The sequence below is a fragment of the Chlamydomonas reinhardtii genome, chromosome 2 (assembly GCF_000002595.2).
Source record: "Chlamydomonas reinhardtii strain CC-503 cw92 mt+ chromosome 2, whole genome shotgun sequence".
Classification (NCBI taxonomy): Eukaryota; Viridiplantae; Chlorophyta; class Chlorophyceae; order Chlamydomonadales; family Chlamydomonadaceae; genus Chlamydomonas; species Chlamydomonas reinhardtii.
This window is the reverse complement of record NC_057005.1, coordinates 4,753,228-4,770,149: the sequence shown is the minus strand read 5'-3', so window position 1 is coordinate 4,770,149 and position 16,922 is coordinate 4,753,228. Positions and strand designations below refer to the sequence as shown.

Here is a 16,922-nt window from a genome sequence, read left to right as displayed (position 1 = left end):
ATGACAAATGTGTGTGCCCGTGGTCACACACGGGTGTGCTGTCGCAGCCCTTACTTTCAACAGAAGGCTGGTCGGCCAGGGGGCCTGCATGCCCCTGCCCTGCTCCCTCAAACTTCATCACCTCGACGCACACATCAAATCCATATTGCGATGCTCGGACACTACACCAACTAACAATGTTTTGCAGCATAACCAAGAGAAAGTCCCGTTGCGCCCCCACCGACTGCCTGTCAATGCTTTCTTGCAGCATCCTGAATGGGCAAGAACCGACCGACCGTAACATGTCAACATCCTCGTCCTCTGTAGATGCCAACAGACTACCAAGGTGCCCCTAATCAAAGGTGACTCATCCCTAGCCTGGGCTGTCGCTCCTGTTTGCCCGCCTGACCTTCCCAGCACACAGATGTGTCCGCAAGCACTCATCCACTGGCAGCCCGCGCCGTGCTGCACACAACTGGTCAGACGTTCTCGGACAGCAGAGGGGTCGTGAGGGACGGCTCTCCAGCGGCGCCGCCATCACCTGTGCCCCCACGGTGCTGTTGTTGTTGCTGTTGCTGCTGCTGCTGGCGCCGCTCCGCAGCGCGGCTCTCCTCTGTCGCGCGCTCTACGGCACGCGCCGCGGCACGCGCGCGTGCGCGCCGTGCGCACGCCGCGATGGTCATGGTGACCGTTGCGAATGCCACGCCTATGATCGCACCCACCATGAATGCCTGTGCACATGGCCATGAACAAGCATTAGAACGATGGGCACCGACAAGAAATGCGATGGGCAGCCCGTCCTGTACCGCAGGGCCAGCCTTGCCGACAACACATACGGCAATGAACAGTGCCATCCGTTCAACGCACACCAACGCATGCCACCTGCCCCTCACTCCCCTCGCCCGAACCTCCCAGCCCACACACACACACACACACACACACACACACACACACACACACACACACACCAACACCAACACCAACACACACACACACACACACACACACACACACACACACACACACGCACATACATACACACACACACACGCACGCACACACACCCACACCCACACCCACACCCACACCCACACACACACACACACACACCAGTCTACCCGCCTCCGCCACCCTCCTCCCCCCCCCGCCCTCGCTCCCCATGCAACCGACAGAATGCCGCCTGCCCGCCCCACCACACGCGACACGCGATTCCACGCAACCATACCTGGCCCACGGTCATGTCAAAGAAAAGCACGCAAATGATCATGGCGACCCAGGTGGCGCGGATGCAGTCGAAAATGTGGTCCGCGAGGTTGGGTTCGGCGGCGGTGTTGAAGGCGGGCTGCCGCCGCCGCCGCGCCGCCTCGCGCGCCGCCAGCACCTCGTCGGGTATGGGCGGCAGGTTGGCGATGGGCTGCTTGCAGATGTCGCACACCACGTCGCCCTTATGCTGCGGGAGGTGGAGAGGACATGTTGTGCGGGATTGGGAACTTTGGAGCCCACCCGGGTGTCGAGGCCACGCGCCGCACATGCACACCGCACCAGGGACCTGATCACTGCCCCGCACGACGCTGTAGCACCATGCGCCTGCTCCAAAACAAGACATGCCCGGCGTCCCACCAGCCGCACCCCGCCGCGCCACCCCGCCTGGGCCCGCGCCGCCACTCACGTGGCTCCACTCGATGGCGCAGCGCCGGTGCCGCAGCGACACCTCGCCCTTGCACAGGCACTGCAGCGAGATGGCCTCGCCGCTCTCAAACTCCTCGGGCGTCAGCACCTCAAGGCAGATGAGACAGATGGGGTAGGTGGGCGGCCCCATGGTGCTGGGGCCCGCGCCGCTGCCCCCGCCGCCCAAGCCCATGCCGCCGCCGCCGCCGCCGTGGCCCATGCTGAGGCTGCCGCTGCCGGCGCCGAACATGCTGCCGGCGCCGGCACTGGTGGCACTGACGGTGCTGTTGGCGCGGCTGAGCGGGCGGCCGGCGAAGCCGGCGGCGGCGTGCGCGGGGCTGGTGGCCAGTGCCATGCTGCGCGGCATGCTCCAGGTGCCTATGTGGAGGCAGGTAAAAGAGGTAAGCAACAGCGGCGACGCACTAAGCCAAGATGCTTGGCTGCGCCGCTGCGCGCATGGCGGCGACGCAGAGATCAGGACTCATGCCATCCAGCAATGTGCAATCTGACGCGTCGAGCAACGTGCCTGATCCATCCTTCTACTTCTAGACATCGGCACCCACCCCACCCCGCCCCGACCCGCCACGCGTCACGCGCCGCTACGGCCACCCTTCACACCACCCTTCACCAGGACGCCCGCTCGTCGCCCTCGCGCCGCCCTGTGGCGGCCCCCAGCGCTCTGCACTCACCCAGGCTGGCGGGCAGGGAGGTGGCGAGCATGGCCAGGTCTGCTAGGTCCGGCTCCGTGTTCTGACGTGACACAGACACGGGCACGGCGCCCCGACGCGAGGCGTTGCCACCGTGCGTGCTGCCGTCTGTGCCGCTGGCGGCGCTGTCCGCGCCCGGGCCGCTAGTCCTGGGTACATCACAGGGCATCGTCCAGTCCAGGGGGAGGTTTCAATTGGGCACGTGTGTGGGCGGGGCAGGGGCTACCACATTACAGGTACCCCACCGCAACAAGGACATTAAGCCTCTGTCCTGGTGCGAATGCATGATTGCAGACCCTGCACCGGGCACAATGCCAGACGCCTGACTGCAGCCAGCCGACATCGCCTCACCTGTGTGGTAGGGTGGTTGAGCGGCGCATCCAGAAGCCTAGCCCGCTGCCGCCCGCACTCGTGCCCGCGCTACTGCCGCCGCTGCCGCCCGTCACACTGCTGCGCGGCGCACGCCCGCCGCCTGCAGCCCCGCTTAAGCCTGCTCCCGGTCCCGCTCCTAGCGGCACGCCAGCCGCGCCGCCGCCAGCATTCCGCTGTGCCGCCGCCGCCGGCGGTGGCGGCGGTGGCGGCTGCGGCCACAGGGAACCGAAGTTGCCGCTGCTGGTTGACTTCTTCATCTGCGTCTTGAGGCCGCCGGTGGCCTTTGTAAGGATGGAGCCGGCGCTGGCGTTGAGGCCGCGAGCGCGCAGCAGCGCAGAGGAGGTGGGGAGACTGCCAAACGCCGGCTCAGGCACGCCGTAATAGCTGTCTGGCCCATGCACGCTGCTATCAGGCGTGACAGCGGCGCCGGCAGCACCGCCGGCGGCGGAGCCGCCGCCGCCGCCGCCGCGCCCGCCAAACAGGCCGCTGAGCAGGCTGCCGCCAAGGAAGCTACTGCTTGGCGCCGGCACGTTGGCGCCGGTGCCGGCGCCCAGGACGACGGCGGCGGTGCCGCCACTGCCAGGCAGGCTGCTGCCATAGGATGGGTAGTTGCTGCCGGCATGGCCGATGCCCAGGCCGCTCAGTAAGCCGCGGCCGCCACGGACGCTACCGCCAACGCCACCGTACGCGCCCGCAGCTGCCTCCTGCTCCTCCGCGCCCTCCAGCACCACCGTGACACTGTCCTGGCTGCCTGCGGGTGTCCAGGTGCGTGTGCGTGACAGGTCCACGTCACGGCGTGAGAGAGCACGTGCGATGGGCACACAGGGGCGCGGACTCCGCTGCACATACGGATACGGCTTATCGGGAGCCTCCCGAGAAGCGGGGGGCTGCGGGGGGCTATGGCCACCGTATCTTCGTTGCCGCCCTCACCCTGGCTCTTGGCGGGTGCCACTCGGTAAGTGCGCGGCCGGTCGGAGCCGCCGGGGATCATAATGGCGCGCGTCAGCATGCTGCTGCTCAGCCGAGGAGCCTCCTCCTGCGTTGGGAAAGGAGCCGCGCAGGGGCAGCAGCGACATCGGTTCCAGATTGGCAATTGCCCTGCCCTACCCTGCCCTGCCCTGCCCTGCCCTGCCCTGCCCTGCCCTGCCCTGCCCTGCCCTGCCCTGCCCTGCCCTGCCCTGCCCTGCCCTGCCCTGCCCTGCCCTGCCCTGCCCTGCCCTGCCCTGCCCTGCCCTGCCCTGCCCTGCCCTGCCCTGCCCTGGACAAGATAGCATAAACCCCCGCTCACATAGACCAACCACGCCGCGGACCGCAAAGTGGAATGCTGCTTACCTCCACGTGAGGCTCAATCTCACTGATGCTGGACACGCGCGGGAGGCCGCTGCGACCGCGCGCCGGCGCGCTCCCCACACGCATCAGCGTCGCGGCGGCGCCGCGACCGCCACTCGCAGACTCGACCTCTAAGCCGCCGTCGCCGCCGTTCACGCCGCCGGCCTCCGCGTCAGTTACATAGCCGGAGGACCTTGGTTCCAGAGGCTGCTGCTGGTGGTGCCGGTGCTGCGAAGCGTTGTGGTGATGGTGGCTGTGGCCGTGATGGGGCATGCGGTGGTGCGGCGCCGCCAGACCGTAAGCGGAGCCGCCGTGGCTACCAGTCCTGGCTGTTGCGTGTTGTGGCATTGGCAGGCCAGCACGCTGTGCCGGCGGCGGTTGAGGCGCCTGCGCCTGCGCAAGCAGGGCGGGCGGCGGCTGCGCCGGCGGCTGGTGGCCCTGGTGCGGGTGCGGGTGCGGCACCAGCAGGTATCCGGGTGGCGCAATCTGGTGAGGAGCCGGCGGCGGCGGCAGTGCGCCCGCTAGGGCGGCCCCTGCGCCTAGGAGCCCTGCAGGCTGCGGCGCTGGATGAGGCGGGAGCGGGAAGGCAGAGATACGCTGCTGAGAGGCCGGCGCGGGGAGCTGTGGCGCCTGGGGGAGCGGCCGAAGGCTTGGCTGCTGAGCCGGCCACCCGGGCGGCGAGGGCGCCGGGCCATCCTGCGGCCGCAGCGCCGCGGGCGGCTGGTGCAGCACTCCTGGCAGCGAGGCGGGCGCGACCGCTGGCTGCGCAGCCGGCGTCGCTGCTGGGGCATGGCTGCGTGGCCGCGCGGCCAGCAGCGCCTCGGTGCCGCCTGGGAGCCCGCCGACGCGCGGTGAGCCCGGCGGCTGTTGCAGCTGGCGCTGCTCTAAGTCCTGCAGCCAGGATGGCAGCCCCGCACCAAAGCTTCTAGACAGAGAGGATGATAGCGCCGGTGGCGGCGGCGTGTCAGCGCTGCTGTCTGGGCCGTGATGGAAGCCCGTCCCCGGTGTTGGGATTGCGCGGCCTCCCACGGCCTGTGGCGCGCCTGACGGCTCCTCCAGCTGCCACTCCACACGTTTCCGGGGCGTGCGAATGGCGTCTCCCGCTCCATTATTTGCGGTGCCATTGGTAAGAAAGCTTGCAGACATTGGAAGCGTTTTGGCACCGCCTGCTGCTGCGGCAGCGGCGGCTGCGGCGGCTTTGCTAGCAGCGAGGGCTGAGCTTATGCCGCCGGCAGCGGGCGGACAAGGAGCCGCGGACAAGGAGCCGCGGAGGGCTGTAATGCTGCCTGAGCTCCCAGTGTCACCAGCCCCAGCATTCTCAGCCGTGAGGGAGCCGGCTGCAGCGCTGGTGTGCCCAGGCGGCGTTTTGTCCGGCCGCAGCCCCGGCGTGCCTGGGATGCCCACGGCAAGAGAAGGCCGTGGCAAGGTGCCCACCTCCGGTACTACGGTCTCCAAAAGCACATCCCTGCGTAGCATTTATGTATAAATAACACCTGCTTTCCTGGGGGCAGCACATCGGTGACAAGGTCGGTGCTCGTTTCTCTCTCTGACCTTGGCACAGGTGCAGGCGCCTGCATAATTTCACCGCTTGAACACTAGAAGCGCTTAAAGCACAGCGAGGGGGCTGCGCCGATGGCCGATGGCGAAGAGCAACAGCAATGCGTGATGCATAAAGCAAAAGCCCTTTTGGCGTTCAACACGTGCGTCGCGCCCTTGATCAGCGTCGCTCCGTTCCTGAAGAACTTGTCCCTGGATAACAGCTGGTATCCATATGTGCGTAGGTAGGCAGCTGCGAAGCGAACAAGCCACGCGCACACGCAATTGGCTATGGTGTTTCGCCGCGTTGTGGACTTGTCCGCACTATTAAGTGTGTTGTCGACTGCAGGAATTGCGTGGCCCTGTGCGTAGCGTCCATCGACGCACTGTTCGGTTAGATGCCGGAACATGGCCGGGTCGATGGGGCCGATCCCCCGCACGCGGGCACCGTCACACACCCTACTGCGCGCGCACATACTGAGTGACATGCGGTTATCGACAGGGGCGCGCAACTGGTTGATGGCCAAAGTTCCTCAAGAAGTGGTAAGCGTCGTACTCCCTGCCGTCTCCATCCGTCTCCATCCAGCTCCAGCAGCTCCTCGCCAAACAAGGAAATCTTGCAAGCCCCCTGCACACGCCGACCTGGCTCTCAACTGAGCTGCGGCTAGTACCACCTTGTAACGACCTTCCGCTGCCTTTGGACATTACGGCGCACCGCTGACTGACTCGGTCAAGCCTAGCAGCTTGCAGCAACCCGCCAGAGTCCGGCCCATGAAGGAGGCTAGGGAGGCTGCATGTCTGGGGCCATGCATGAACAATTTGCCCGTGCACATGGTGGGTGTTGTGGTCCCACCAAGCAACTCATTTGGACAATATATAAGCGTTGCCATGGTATGCTTACTCAGCATGCATTGCAGAAGATTGATATTGAATGCAGAACGTACGTACATGACTGTACATACGTAGAATGAAGCTGCAAATCGCCCAGCTATTACGGTACGGGCATAGGTTACGAAGCGCCGTTGCGGCGGATTCCGGCCAAACATACGACATCGCTGCAGATCACTGTGAATGCGCACAGTACTACAGAGTGCACCCCCTACAGTTACAGGCAGTGCACTCATACGCCAACCTTACATGCATGGCAGGCAGGGCCGCAGGGGGGATAAGCCCGCTGATGCACTGTGCGGCTATTGCCGAACCATTAATTGTCGAACACACTCTTACTCTCTGTACTATGGCGCATGATACTACTCTTCCTCGTGCTCCTCCGCCTGCGTCTCAAGCTCTAGGCGCAGCCGCCGCGCCGTCAACACTCCGCGGCCCCCGCGGCCCTGCGCCGCTGGGCTAGCGCCACATCCGCTAGTGCCCCTGCTGCTAACGCTGCTGGCCAGGCCCTGGTCCACGTCCAGACGTGCCTCGGCCTGCTCCTCCGCGCGACCCTCCAGGGCGTGCTCCAGGGCCGCGCCACGTGTGCTGGCGCCTCCAGGGCTTGGGCTGCCAGTCCCGACGGGTGGGAGGAGCATGAAGAAGGAGGGCTGGGAGGCAAAGGATGCGCCGGACTCCGACGGCGGCTGGCTGGGACGCGGCATGGGATGCGAAGTGCGCGACCCCCGGCCGTCAACCTCCTCGCCCGCCTCCGTGATTGTGAAGCAGCCGCCCTCAGCCAACTGGAGCAGACCACCGCTCTCCAAGACGCCGCTCACGGGTGGTAGGCCGGCGCTTGCCCAGCTTTCAGTGTTGCCGCTGGAATAGGCAGGCCCGGGGCTGGGCGAGAGGGGCGGTGACCCAGCGCCAACAGTCGGCATGCCCTCGCCAGCAGCTGCCATTGCGTCTGCTGCCGCCACCACAGTACCCGGCGCGCTGCCAGCCATGATGTCAGCAAAGCGCGAGGCGACGCGCAGGCTGCCACGCGCCGCATGCTTTGCGTGTACCTGCGCGTGCGTCACGCCCGGGAAGGGAGGCGCAGCCGCCGCAGGGGCCGGAGCAGGGGGCAGCGCGGCTGCTGCGGCCGCTGCCGCTGCCGCGGCAGCACTGGGGCTGTGTGGGGCAGGGCCGACTGGTGGCGTCATCGCCTTCGGTGGCAGCGCGGGAGGCGCGAGTGTAGAGCCACGTCGTGAGGCGGGGCGCGGTGATGGTGGCGCGTCTGTGCCTGTGGCGCTGCTGTTGTTGTCAGACTCAATGGTCTCCAGTGGCGGCAGCCGCCCCGCACCGGTTTTACTCCGGCCCAGCAGGAGCGCAGAAGCAAAAGCGCGGGCCGTAGCTGCCGCAGCTGCTGTGCGGCTACGGCCGGCGGCGGTGCGACGACTGGCAGCAGCTGCGGCGGCAGCAGCAGCAGCGAGGGCGCCCTCACCCAACATCTCACCGTCATCACCGCTGACAGGAGAAAGCGGTGGCGAAGATGAGCGCACTGCCGCGCCACGTCCGGAGGGGCCGGCGGCCGCACGGCCGCGAGAATGGGAACTGGGCCTGCTGCTGGCGGCGCTGCCAATGGCCCCGTGCGGTAGGTCCGGCGCGTCCGAAAAGTGCCCGCCGGCGGCCCCGCGGCCCGCCCATGAACGCGATGGGGACTGCACCTGTCCCGCTGCACCTGTCCCGCGGCTGTAGACGGCCTCTGACGGGGGGTGCTGCGGTGGCGACACGGGCGCCACCACCGGCACTTCGACGAGCCGGCCCTCGATCATGACGGTGCGGATCACGGTGACGCTGCGGCCGGTGCCGACCTGCATGACGCCAGAACTACCTGGGCCTGCCGTCAAGCTCATCCCGGCGCCGACGCCAGTCGCGCCCCATTGGGCGCCTCCCGCACGAGCGGTGGTCGTGCTGGCGTAGCTTCGAGCCTCAAAGTCACCGGGCGTGCGCCAGGGTGATGCCGGCGCAGCAGTGTCAGAGGCGGTGGGGCTCCAGCCCTGCCACGGTCCCGGTGCGGGGCCGAACTCGGAGCTGCCCAAGCCGTCCTCGCCTGCGCCCTCCTTCGCCAGTAGGCCCGGCCGGCCCGCGCTGCCGGCCCCGGGGCCTGTGACGCTTCGGAAGAAGTGCACGCCGCCCAGATCCATGCCCGTACCGCCGCCGCCGGCGCCACCGCCCTGCCCTGCCACATCGGGGAAGCCGAATCCCTGCTCGGTGGGCCAGTGTGCGCTGCTGCTGCGGCCGTTGGTCCGCGCGTTGGTCGCCATCGCCGCCGCCGACCCCATGCGCAGCTGCTGTACGCGAGGGACACCGCCGGCGCCGCCAGCGCCCACGGGGCTCCGCGATGTGTACATGCTGTGGCCTCCGGCCTTGCCACCCCTGCCCCCGGCGCGCGCCACAATGCCCGCCGCCGCAGCCACGTGGCCGTACCCCACCACGAACCCGCCCTTGCCCTCGCCTGCCACCGCGCAGCCGTCACCCTCGCCCTCGTCTGACCAGCCGCTGCTCGTGCGCGCAAGGCGAGGCATCCCCGACGGCGACGTGCTGCTCGCCGACGCGCGCCGGGGGCCTGTGCCTTGATACGTTACGTAGCTAGCTGCCCCCGCCGTGCCGGTGGCGGCGAGGGCGGAAGCTCGCTCCAGCTTGGCGCGAAGGCGGGCTTCCCGCCGCCGCCGCTGCTTGATGCGGTCCGAGACCACCCATCCCACCGCAACCACCAGGGACAGCACCAGTGCCCCACCGGCGCCGCCGACGATGCCTGTGTACGGCCAGCACGGTGGTGAGGCAAGGCGCCGCATGTACCGTGTATGGGCCAAGGGGTCACGGGCCACCCGCCCTACTGCAGGACGTTCTGGATCTAGGTTCATCACAGTGTGATACACAGGTCGCAGCCCAAGGCCCCAGGATCCAAGCAAGTCCGTGTCCAGCACACCTCCATTGCCTTCACAGGTGCGTACCTGGCAGCACCACCTTCATCTCGAGTGAGTTGCTCTCGCTGCTCCGGCCGCCGTCGCCGCTGCCTATGGCCAGGCCGCCACCCGTGCCGCTCGAGCGCCCGCTGACGCTCAAGCCGCCGCTGGCGCCGCCGCCCGAGTCCGCGCTGGCGGCTGAGCCCTTGAAGCCAGGGCAGGTACTCGGGCGGCAAGTGGCGGTGACGGTGATGTAGGAGCAGCCCGGGCTGATCTGGTTGCCAACACTGCCGGGGTATAGTGATCGGGAGGGAGCTGCGCACGCAACCGCGGCCAGATCCCTGCGGACAGCATGAAGCACAGCAAGCAGGATGAGCAACAGCGCCGCCTGAACGCTCCTGCCAATCGGTACTCACACTCGCACGGAGAGGAAGAAGACTTTGTAGTAGGAGGACCCCAGGTCTCCCGTGCCGTTGTAGTTGGCGGCGGCAGCGGAGCAGTTGAACAGCCCCGGCGGCACGTCATACGCCAGCCGTGCGCGCGTGCCACTGACGCTGCAGTTTGCGCTGGCGCTCTGGCGCGACGTGGTGGCAGACAGCCCTGAGCCCTGCAGGAGGCCGTCAGGGTCCCCGCCAGGCGGCAGGGCTGGCGGGCAGCTCGTCGGCAGGTAACTGCTCATGAACACATGAACGTTGCCCATGTCTGTCGCGCCGCCGCCGCCGCTGCCAGTGCTACCACCGGTAAGGGCACTGCTAAGGCTGCTGCCCTGCTGGGGCTGCGCGAAGGCCACGCCGGAGTCTCGGTTGAGGGCGATAGAAACTTCCAGCCGCTGTGCGCCGCTGTCGTCGGTGGTGTTGGCTCCGCTGATGACGGGGCCTGCAGAGCGCACTAGCGTGTAGCCAAGCATGGCGCCATCGGATCCCAAGATAGGGCTGTAGTCGTCCGCATCTGCGTTTTGCGCGGAATGCACGAGTGACACTGGTGAGGCCACCGCAGCCACACGTAGAGCTAGCGGGACATGTCAACACGGTACGTTGACCTTTGGGAAAAGGCACGAGCCGCCGTTCCCCGCCAGCCACACCAATGTTCACTAGGTCGCCTTGTTGACCGCCTTGGTGTATGAACTGATAGTAGACTATAGTTGTTGCCGATATCCGGAGCGAACAAGACGCGAACTGTTGCGAACTAAACCACTGCGAGCTGGACGGAGCACCAAGCCCGCCCGCCCACCCGGCGTCTTGCGGACAAGCCGCCGTACTCACTGAATGACGCGCAATGATTCATCTAATATCACAGGTACGCTGAGCTCGCTTTGATCTGTGAACAAGTGCGAAATGTGAGATGGCGTTATCAACAGAACGCAGAGTCTCTGGCCAGAGTCTCCAGAGTCTCCACCCTCCACATACCTAGCAAGTTTCGGCCTTTTTGCTCCGCAGCTACCAAGCCCACAAGCATGAAGGCCAGCAGGACAGGAACTCGACGCCAATGAGCAAGTCGAGAGCAGCTGACTGCTTGCTTCATTGCAATGAAATACACAGCAGATTACAGATAACGAGGTCTAGTAGTAGGCAGCCATGAAGTTTGTGAACGGGGCAGAACCGGGACTGCGCCACTAGTACTGCACGTAGAAACGTTTAGAAGGCTTCTCATGCTCTTGCCTAGTTTACGACATCGTCTATTTGCACATGCAGGGGCTTTCTGACTTTCGGCTGTTCGATGGCCTCATCCGCATGAACTTCAAGCAAAAACGGTTACTTTGGGTTTTGCACCTCGTGTTGCCTCTGCGTGCTGGGTGACCAGAGCTCAGCCAGCTCAGGTACCCCTGAACCCGAGAGGTCAACCCCCGCATCGCAGCTGGCCAGCCTCGCGGTGGCCACCGCGTTCAGCCGCGTGCCGCCATGCCTAGCAATGCCGCTGGCCAGTTTTAAGCGTGCACGTAAAAGCCCGTCTGCTTGTAATCCATCCATTCAGCAAGCCTCTTAAAGCCTGTGTGCAAGGGCCCGAGCGGCCGGCATGCGCGTGCGCTGGACACTTAACGTAGCAGAATGGGCACGAATGGGCGCGAGGCAGGGCGAGCGCCATAGCTCGGCCCGTGGCTCGGCCCTGCCGGCCACGTGCCGGCAGGAGGGTGGGGATTTCGGGGATTGACTGCTTTCGACTGGTTGGGAGCACCAGGGCAACCGGATGCATGGCAGGGGCTAAGCGTCCCGTGTCTGCTAGATGGCCCGGCGGGGTCTGCTGGATGGCCCGGTAGGTCGGGCCGACCCAGGAATGCTGGATGCATCAATATTACAATGAGCTTGTTGTTCGTGCTACAGCGACCGGTTAACGCTAAACGCTGAACGTTGAAGTGATGCTTCTATCCAGCGTTGGCTTTAGTTTATCCCAGTGCCTTACGCACATGTAGCAGGTTGTCTTTATTGATATGGCGGATTCAAGCGTATGGAGATGCGGGGGGTGTGCAGGGGGAACGGTGCCGGGCGAATGGCCAAACGGAATTTACCAGGGACTACATCGGGGGTGGAGGGGGGGAAGCGTGCCCTGAGAGTTTAGTTCCAGAAGGGCGATGGGACCTGCGACATGTTTTTGCGATATGAAAAATTAAAATATAGCTTTCCATTTCACACCGGCTTCCACCTGTTTTAAAACGTTCCCGCCATTGTGATATTACTCGGCACCCAGTCAGCGAGGAAAGTAACCTGAGACAGCTCGATACATGGCTTGCCTTACACTCTAACAATAACAAATGGGCTAGCGCAAAGGTTCGGGAATGCATGTGTCGTCGTCGGCTCGGCTGGAGGTGGTGGCGCTGCCGCTGCCACCGCACCTTCGGAACAGGCTTCTCGCCACTGGTTTCGGCACGGTAGCGGACCTGGAGCGTGCAGGAGGCCCCATGGGCCTCGCTCGTGGTGAGCGCGGCCCAGGCGAGCGTGTGTCTCTCTGCGTGCTTCCCTTTGCCCCAGCACACACCGCTGCTGTTCTCCGGTGCACAAAGACGGTAGTACCGGTTGTTCTACAGTACTTGAGCTGCGTTGGCTTGTGTTTCGAATGCGTGGCGCTGTGCGGCAGAGACGGGTCTGTCACCAGATGAGGCGCACGAGGTGCTGCAGCTGGCCGGTGCGGCGGGCGGGCCAGCCAGCTCCAATTGGCGGGCGGGTGAGTACGTGGGACACAGCGAATGCTGTGGCCTGGCATGTAAACCCGAATGGGCCGTACCAGACCATATGGGATTGCAACTCCGGGTTCGGATTGGTTCACCGTGCTTAGGCAATGGAATGCATCGGCATGCAAACTCTGCGCATGCGCGCAAGTGTGCCCGGCTTCCCCAGCCCACGCCCTGCTCCGTGACTCCCGCACTCACACATGTGACAACACAGGCACGGTGTCGGCTGCGGACTTGTTGGTGGCGGCGGCCGCCACGCCGCGCATCATCTCCATGGCCCGCGATCTCGATGCGTTGCTAGGCGGCGGCGTGGCGGCGGGGCAGGTCACCGAGTTCTGTGAGTGTGCTGGACATTGGCATTGGTGTGCGCGGCCGGCCCGTGCGTGATCGCAACAGCCCTGGGCCCTGGCGCTTGGGCTCCGCATGCACAGGCCATAGGCTGCTGTGCGGTGCTGCTGATTCGACGGCGGAGGCAGCGGCCCCTCCGGGGAGCGCGCGCATGCAATGACTCGCCTGAGCGCTCGCTCCTCCCGCCTACACGTGTGTCCTGTAGGTGGTGTGCCAGGCGTGGGCAAGACACAGCTGGGGTAGGTTTATAGACGCAGGTTTGTACAGGACTTTGGCCTTGCTCAAATGGCAACCTGGGTAAAAGCAGGACTCCACCGGCGCCTGCGCGTTCTCCAGACATGCATGCGTGGCCAGGTCCAACCTAACCAGGTCCACCGGCCGGGCCTGTGAGCCCTTCACGCGTGTTTTTGGTGCCTGTTTGTGCCTGCGTATGTGCATGTGTACGTGTTGCTTGTTTGTTCAATGTGTGCGACTGCAGCATGCAGTTGGCGGTCAACGTGCAAATTCCGCGGAGCCTGTCCGGGCCGGAGGGCCAGGCCGTCTACATTGGTGAGCGTGCGGTCGAGTGGGAGCCCGACGGGTTGCTACGTGAATGCATGGGCGCAAGGACCTCGCAGTACTGCAGAAATGCAGCGCTGCGACTTGCCCACTGCATTGCACTGCAGCATGGCGTTCTTCTCAGTCGAGATCTTGTGACCACGGCCCCCACCCCCACCTCCTAATTGGTCATGCTGGAACCCCATGCACCCCAGACACGGAGGGCAGCTTCATGGCGGAGCGCTGCGCCGACATCGCTGAGGGCGCGGTGCGGCACGTGCAGTCCATACTGGAGAAGAAGGTGCGGGTGTGCGGATATGCGTGCGCGTGCGGGTGCGTGCGCATGCGCGTGCGCGTGTGTGTGCATGTGCGGGCGCATGCGGCAAGCACGGATCAAAGCCATCTATATGAGTGCGCAACACGATCATACAGTATCTCCGGTAGCGGGGATTGCGGGCGAGATGGTGTGTCTGGGCTTTGAGGGGCTGGGCTGCGAGTGCAGCTTGTGCTAGCGCCACCATTTGAAAGCTGCGTGGGTAGAAAAGCAATTCTCGCCCTGCATCGACTCGGGCACCGCCGCTGCCGCTTCCCCCATGCCCACCCAGGCTTCGATGGGGCAGCCGGAGCTGCTGCACGACGGCGAGCGGCCGTTCACACTGGAGAACGTGATGCGGGGCATCTACCTGTTCCGTGTGCATGACCACGTGGAGCAGGTGGGGAAGGCATGGAGAGTGCGGTGAAGGGAACAGTCCATGGCATATACATGGCTTAAGGTTCCGCGGTGGCGGTCTTAACGGGGCAAGGGCGGGCGCGTGGGTGACATGTTGAGGGCGGGCAGGGGCGGGTGGGGCGGGCTTGCGGTCTCAGTTGGGCCCCAATTGTCAAAGGGCGAGGAACGCCGGTAACGCCACCGCACGGCTCGACCCACGGGCTCGCCCGCCGCACACCCGCAGCTGGGCCTGGTCAACATGCTGCCGCGCTTCCTGGAGCAGTACAGCCAGGTGCGCCTGGGCTGTTGTGCGGGGGCGCTGTGTTGGTCGCGCGCGGCGGTGCACAACAGCCTACCTTCTCCCGGTCCTCCACAACCTGTTTCGCTCTGGCCATGCTAAGGGAAGCGTGGCCCCGAGCCCGTCTGAATTTACTTGGCCGTATGTGCCTCGGCTGGATCAGCATCCCGTCATGTTTACTTGGCCGTATGTGCCTCGGCTGGACCGCAGGTCCGGCTAATCGTCATCGACTCCGTCACGTTCCACTTCCGGCAGGTACGATGGGCAGAGTTGCGGGGGCTGCCGCCACCTCACAGGCAGTGCCGAGCCGCGCATGACAAATCTCTACCCAGTGCGCCCTCGCCCGATGCTGCTCCTTTGCCGGGCGGATGCGTCCCTGGCCCCTGGCCCGAATGCTGCCGTGTCGGGCACCATGGGGCCCTGAGTGCGGCTGTGGCCCCATAACTCCCCCGCCCTATACCCCACAGGACTTCCCGGACATGGCGCAGCGCACGCGCGTGGTGACCGGCATGGCGCAGCAGCTCATCTCCCTGGCGCAGACCCACAATGTGGCGGTGCGTGGCAACTTGGGTGGGGGTGATGGGCAGGGTAGGCGGCGGCTGCTGGGCTTCCGGGGCGGCTGGAAGCAAGAGCGAGGGTGCGTTGAATGAGGGTGGGGGTTCAGGTGAGATTAGGTCGGACTGGAGGCTGTCGCGGCACCCTGGGTGCGTGCAGATCTGCAGCTAAGGCATATGAATAAGAGTACACGTTGTCGGCACCACGGCGGTGCTTGCCATCCGTTCCAGTTTTCGCAGCCGAGCTATCGCTGCCACAGGGGCCCCAGCCCTCGGGTGCTGGCTGCACAGTCACTCACATACGGTACTCTAAAGACACGTGCACAATATATATAACACCCAGCCACTTCGCTGGTGCACCGCAGGTGGTGCTCATGAACCAGGTGACCACCAAGGTGCTCGAGGGCGGCGGCTCCAAGCTGGTTCCTGCACTGGGTGAGTGCGCGCCGCCACAGGCAACTGCAACTGTGGCACCTTAAAATCCCGTGCAGATTGCATTACTAATCACCGCACGCCGGTACGGGTCATACGACTCACGTGGGTATCGCATGACAGCACGCCTCCAAGCGGAGGAGACTGGCGTCCGCTCCGTAACCCTGCGCCCGCCCCTGGCTGCCGCTGGTGCGCCGTGCAGGCGAGAGCTGGGGCCATGCCGCCAGCACGCGCGTGATGCTGACATGGGGCCCCGACAATGAGCGGCACGCGCAGATGATTAAGTCGCCGCACCTGCCGCTCGGCGACGCCGCGTTCGCCGTCACCGCTGATGGCTTGCGCAGCCTGCCGCGGCGCAGGTGATGACGTGGATGCAAAGCTCTGACGAGCACGTTATATGAGAGGATCGAAAGGCGTCGCTGTCCGAAGGCACAGTGGTGCTCATTAGTCATTACTGGGTACCATGGAACGGCGGCGTTGGGACTCTGCCATCAGCCGTTTGGTGCCCGGCTGAGTTGCCTGAACGTCTCAGGTGGTGAGTGGGTACACCGATGTAGATGCCGTAGCCGCTCAGGTCGGGAGCACTATAACTGGGTCTAGTCAGACCAGGTCAGGATGAGTTATGAAGGTGTGTTGCTGCATTACCAACTGCATTCTTGCATGGCCGCATTGCAAGTATCCTGGCCTCTGGGACGCTTACCAACCGGCAAGTGCTCCGGCGTTGGGGCGCCATGGCTGCTGCTCTTGCCATCTAATCCCCGCTGCCCCATCCGTGTTAACCAGGGGAGGTGTGAACAAGGGTGTGAACAGACTCTTCCAGGCAAACTTTGGTTGGGTGCTAATTGCTGAATCAGGGGGGGGGTTTAGAAAGCTCAGATTCTTACCCCATGCTCAAAATTACAGAGCTTCAGGAGAGCATTACGCACGTACTTTTAGTTTTTTTAGGGGGTGTCTGGTGAGGAAGTTCTGGGCTGCCAAAGTTGGGAGGTCGGTCCTCGTCCCTGGGGGTCCGCCGGGTTTCGGGAGCCCATCCTGGCGGATTTCGGGAGGCGCCCCACAAGCACAACTAGGGGCAAAAAGCAACACCACGAGGCTCATATGTGCACGTTATGACGTAATAAGCACAAACAAAGCGTGGGAGGGGTAAGTTGTGTGTCCGGGTGTGGACTTGTCGGGACATGTCTCCACATTCAACACATGCGCATTGACACAGCTGGGCTCTGAAGCGCTGGTGCGCTCGAGTTCACGTCTAACAAGGCTGCCGATGCACATTGTCCATTCGTCACGCGGCAGAGAGTTGAGCGCGGGGTGGTCTGGGTCGAGGGGATTTCCATGGATAGGATCCCGCCTTGACCGAAGTCTCAGAACAGGACCGCTGATGACACGGAGTGATAGTGCTCGTCAAGAGGAGTCGATTGACACCACTTTCTCATAAAATGGTAGGGTTTTAACCCCTAAACAACACGGTTTTG

General features: G+C 64.7%; 3 protein-coding genes across 3 annotated transcripts; 1 reads left to right on the top strand and 2 right to left on the bottom strand.

Annotated features, from left to right (window-relative positions):
• Positions 1-38: 38 nt before the first annotated feature.
• Positions 39-5,903, bottom strand: CHLRE_02g102600v5 (uncharacterized protein). Its single transcript, XM_043059744.1, has 8 exons — positions 5,607-5,903; positions 4,059-5,520; positions 3,657-3,762; positions 2,706-3,477; positions 2,337-2,503; positions 1,649-2,025; positions 1,205-1,429; positions 39-710 (listed from the first exon to the last, which is right to left on the bottom strand). The coding sequence occupies exons 1-8, from the start codon at positions 5,630-5,632 to the stop codon at positions 459-461; spliced, it is 3,387 nt and encodes a 1,128-aa protein (XP_042927378.1). The 5' UTR covers positions 5,633-5,903; the 3' UTR covers positions 39-458.
• A 218-nt stretch (positions 5,904-6,121) lies between these two features.
• On the bottom strand, positions 6,122-10,543 carry CHLRE_02g102551v5 (uncharacterized protein). The gene is made up of 3 exons (XM_043059743.1): positions 9,826-10,543; positions 9,458-9,750; positions 6,122-9,258 (listed from the first exon to the last, which is right to left on the bottom strand). The coding sequence occupies exons 1-3, from the start codon at positions 10,314-10,316 to the stop codon at positions 6,842-6,844; spliced, it is 3,201 nt and encodes a 1,066-aa protein (XP_042927377.1). The 5' UTR covers positions 10,317-10,543; the 3' UTR covers positions 6,122-6,841.
• Positions 10,544-12,020: 1,477 nt separating this feature from the next.
• CHLRE_02g102500v5 (uncharacterized protein) lies at positions 12,021-16,899 on the top strand. The gene is made up of 12 exons (XM_001699741.2): positions 12,021-12,318; positions 12,479-12,565; positions 12,787-12,909; positions 13,126-13,159; positions 13,399-13,469; positions 13,673-13,758; positions 14,063-14,170; positions 14,411-14,458; positions 14,675-14,719; positions 14,932-15,018; positions 15,384-15,453; positions 15,653-16,899. Exons 1-12 carry the CDS (start codon positions 12,180-12,182, stop codon positions 15,811-15,813), a joined length of 1,059 nt encoding a protein of 352 aa, XP_001699793.2. The 5' UTR covers positions 12,021-12,179; the 3' UTR covers positions 15,814-16,899.
• Positions 16,900-16,922: the final 23 nt, after the last annotated feature.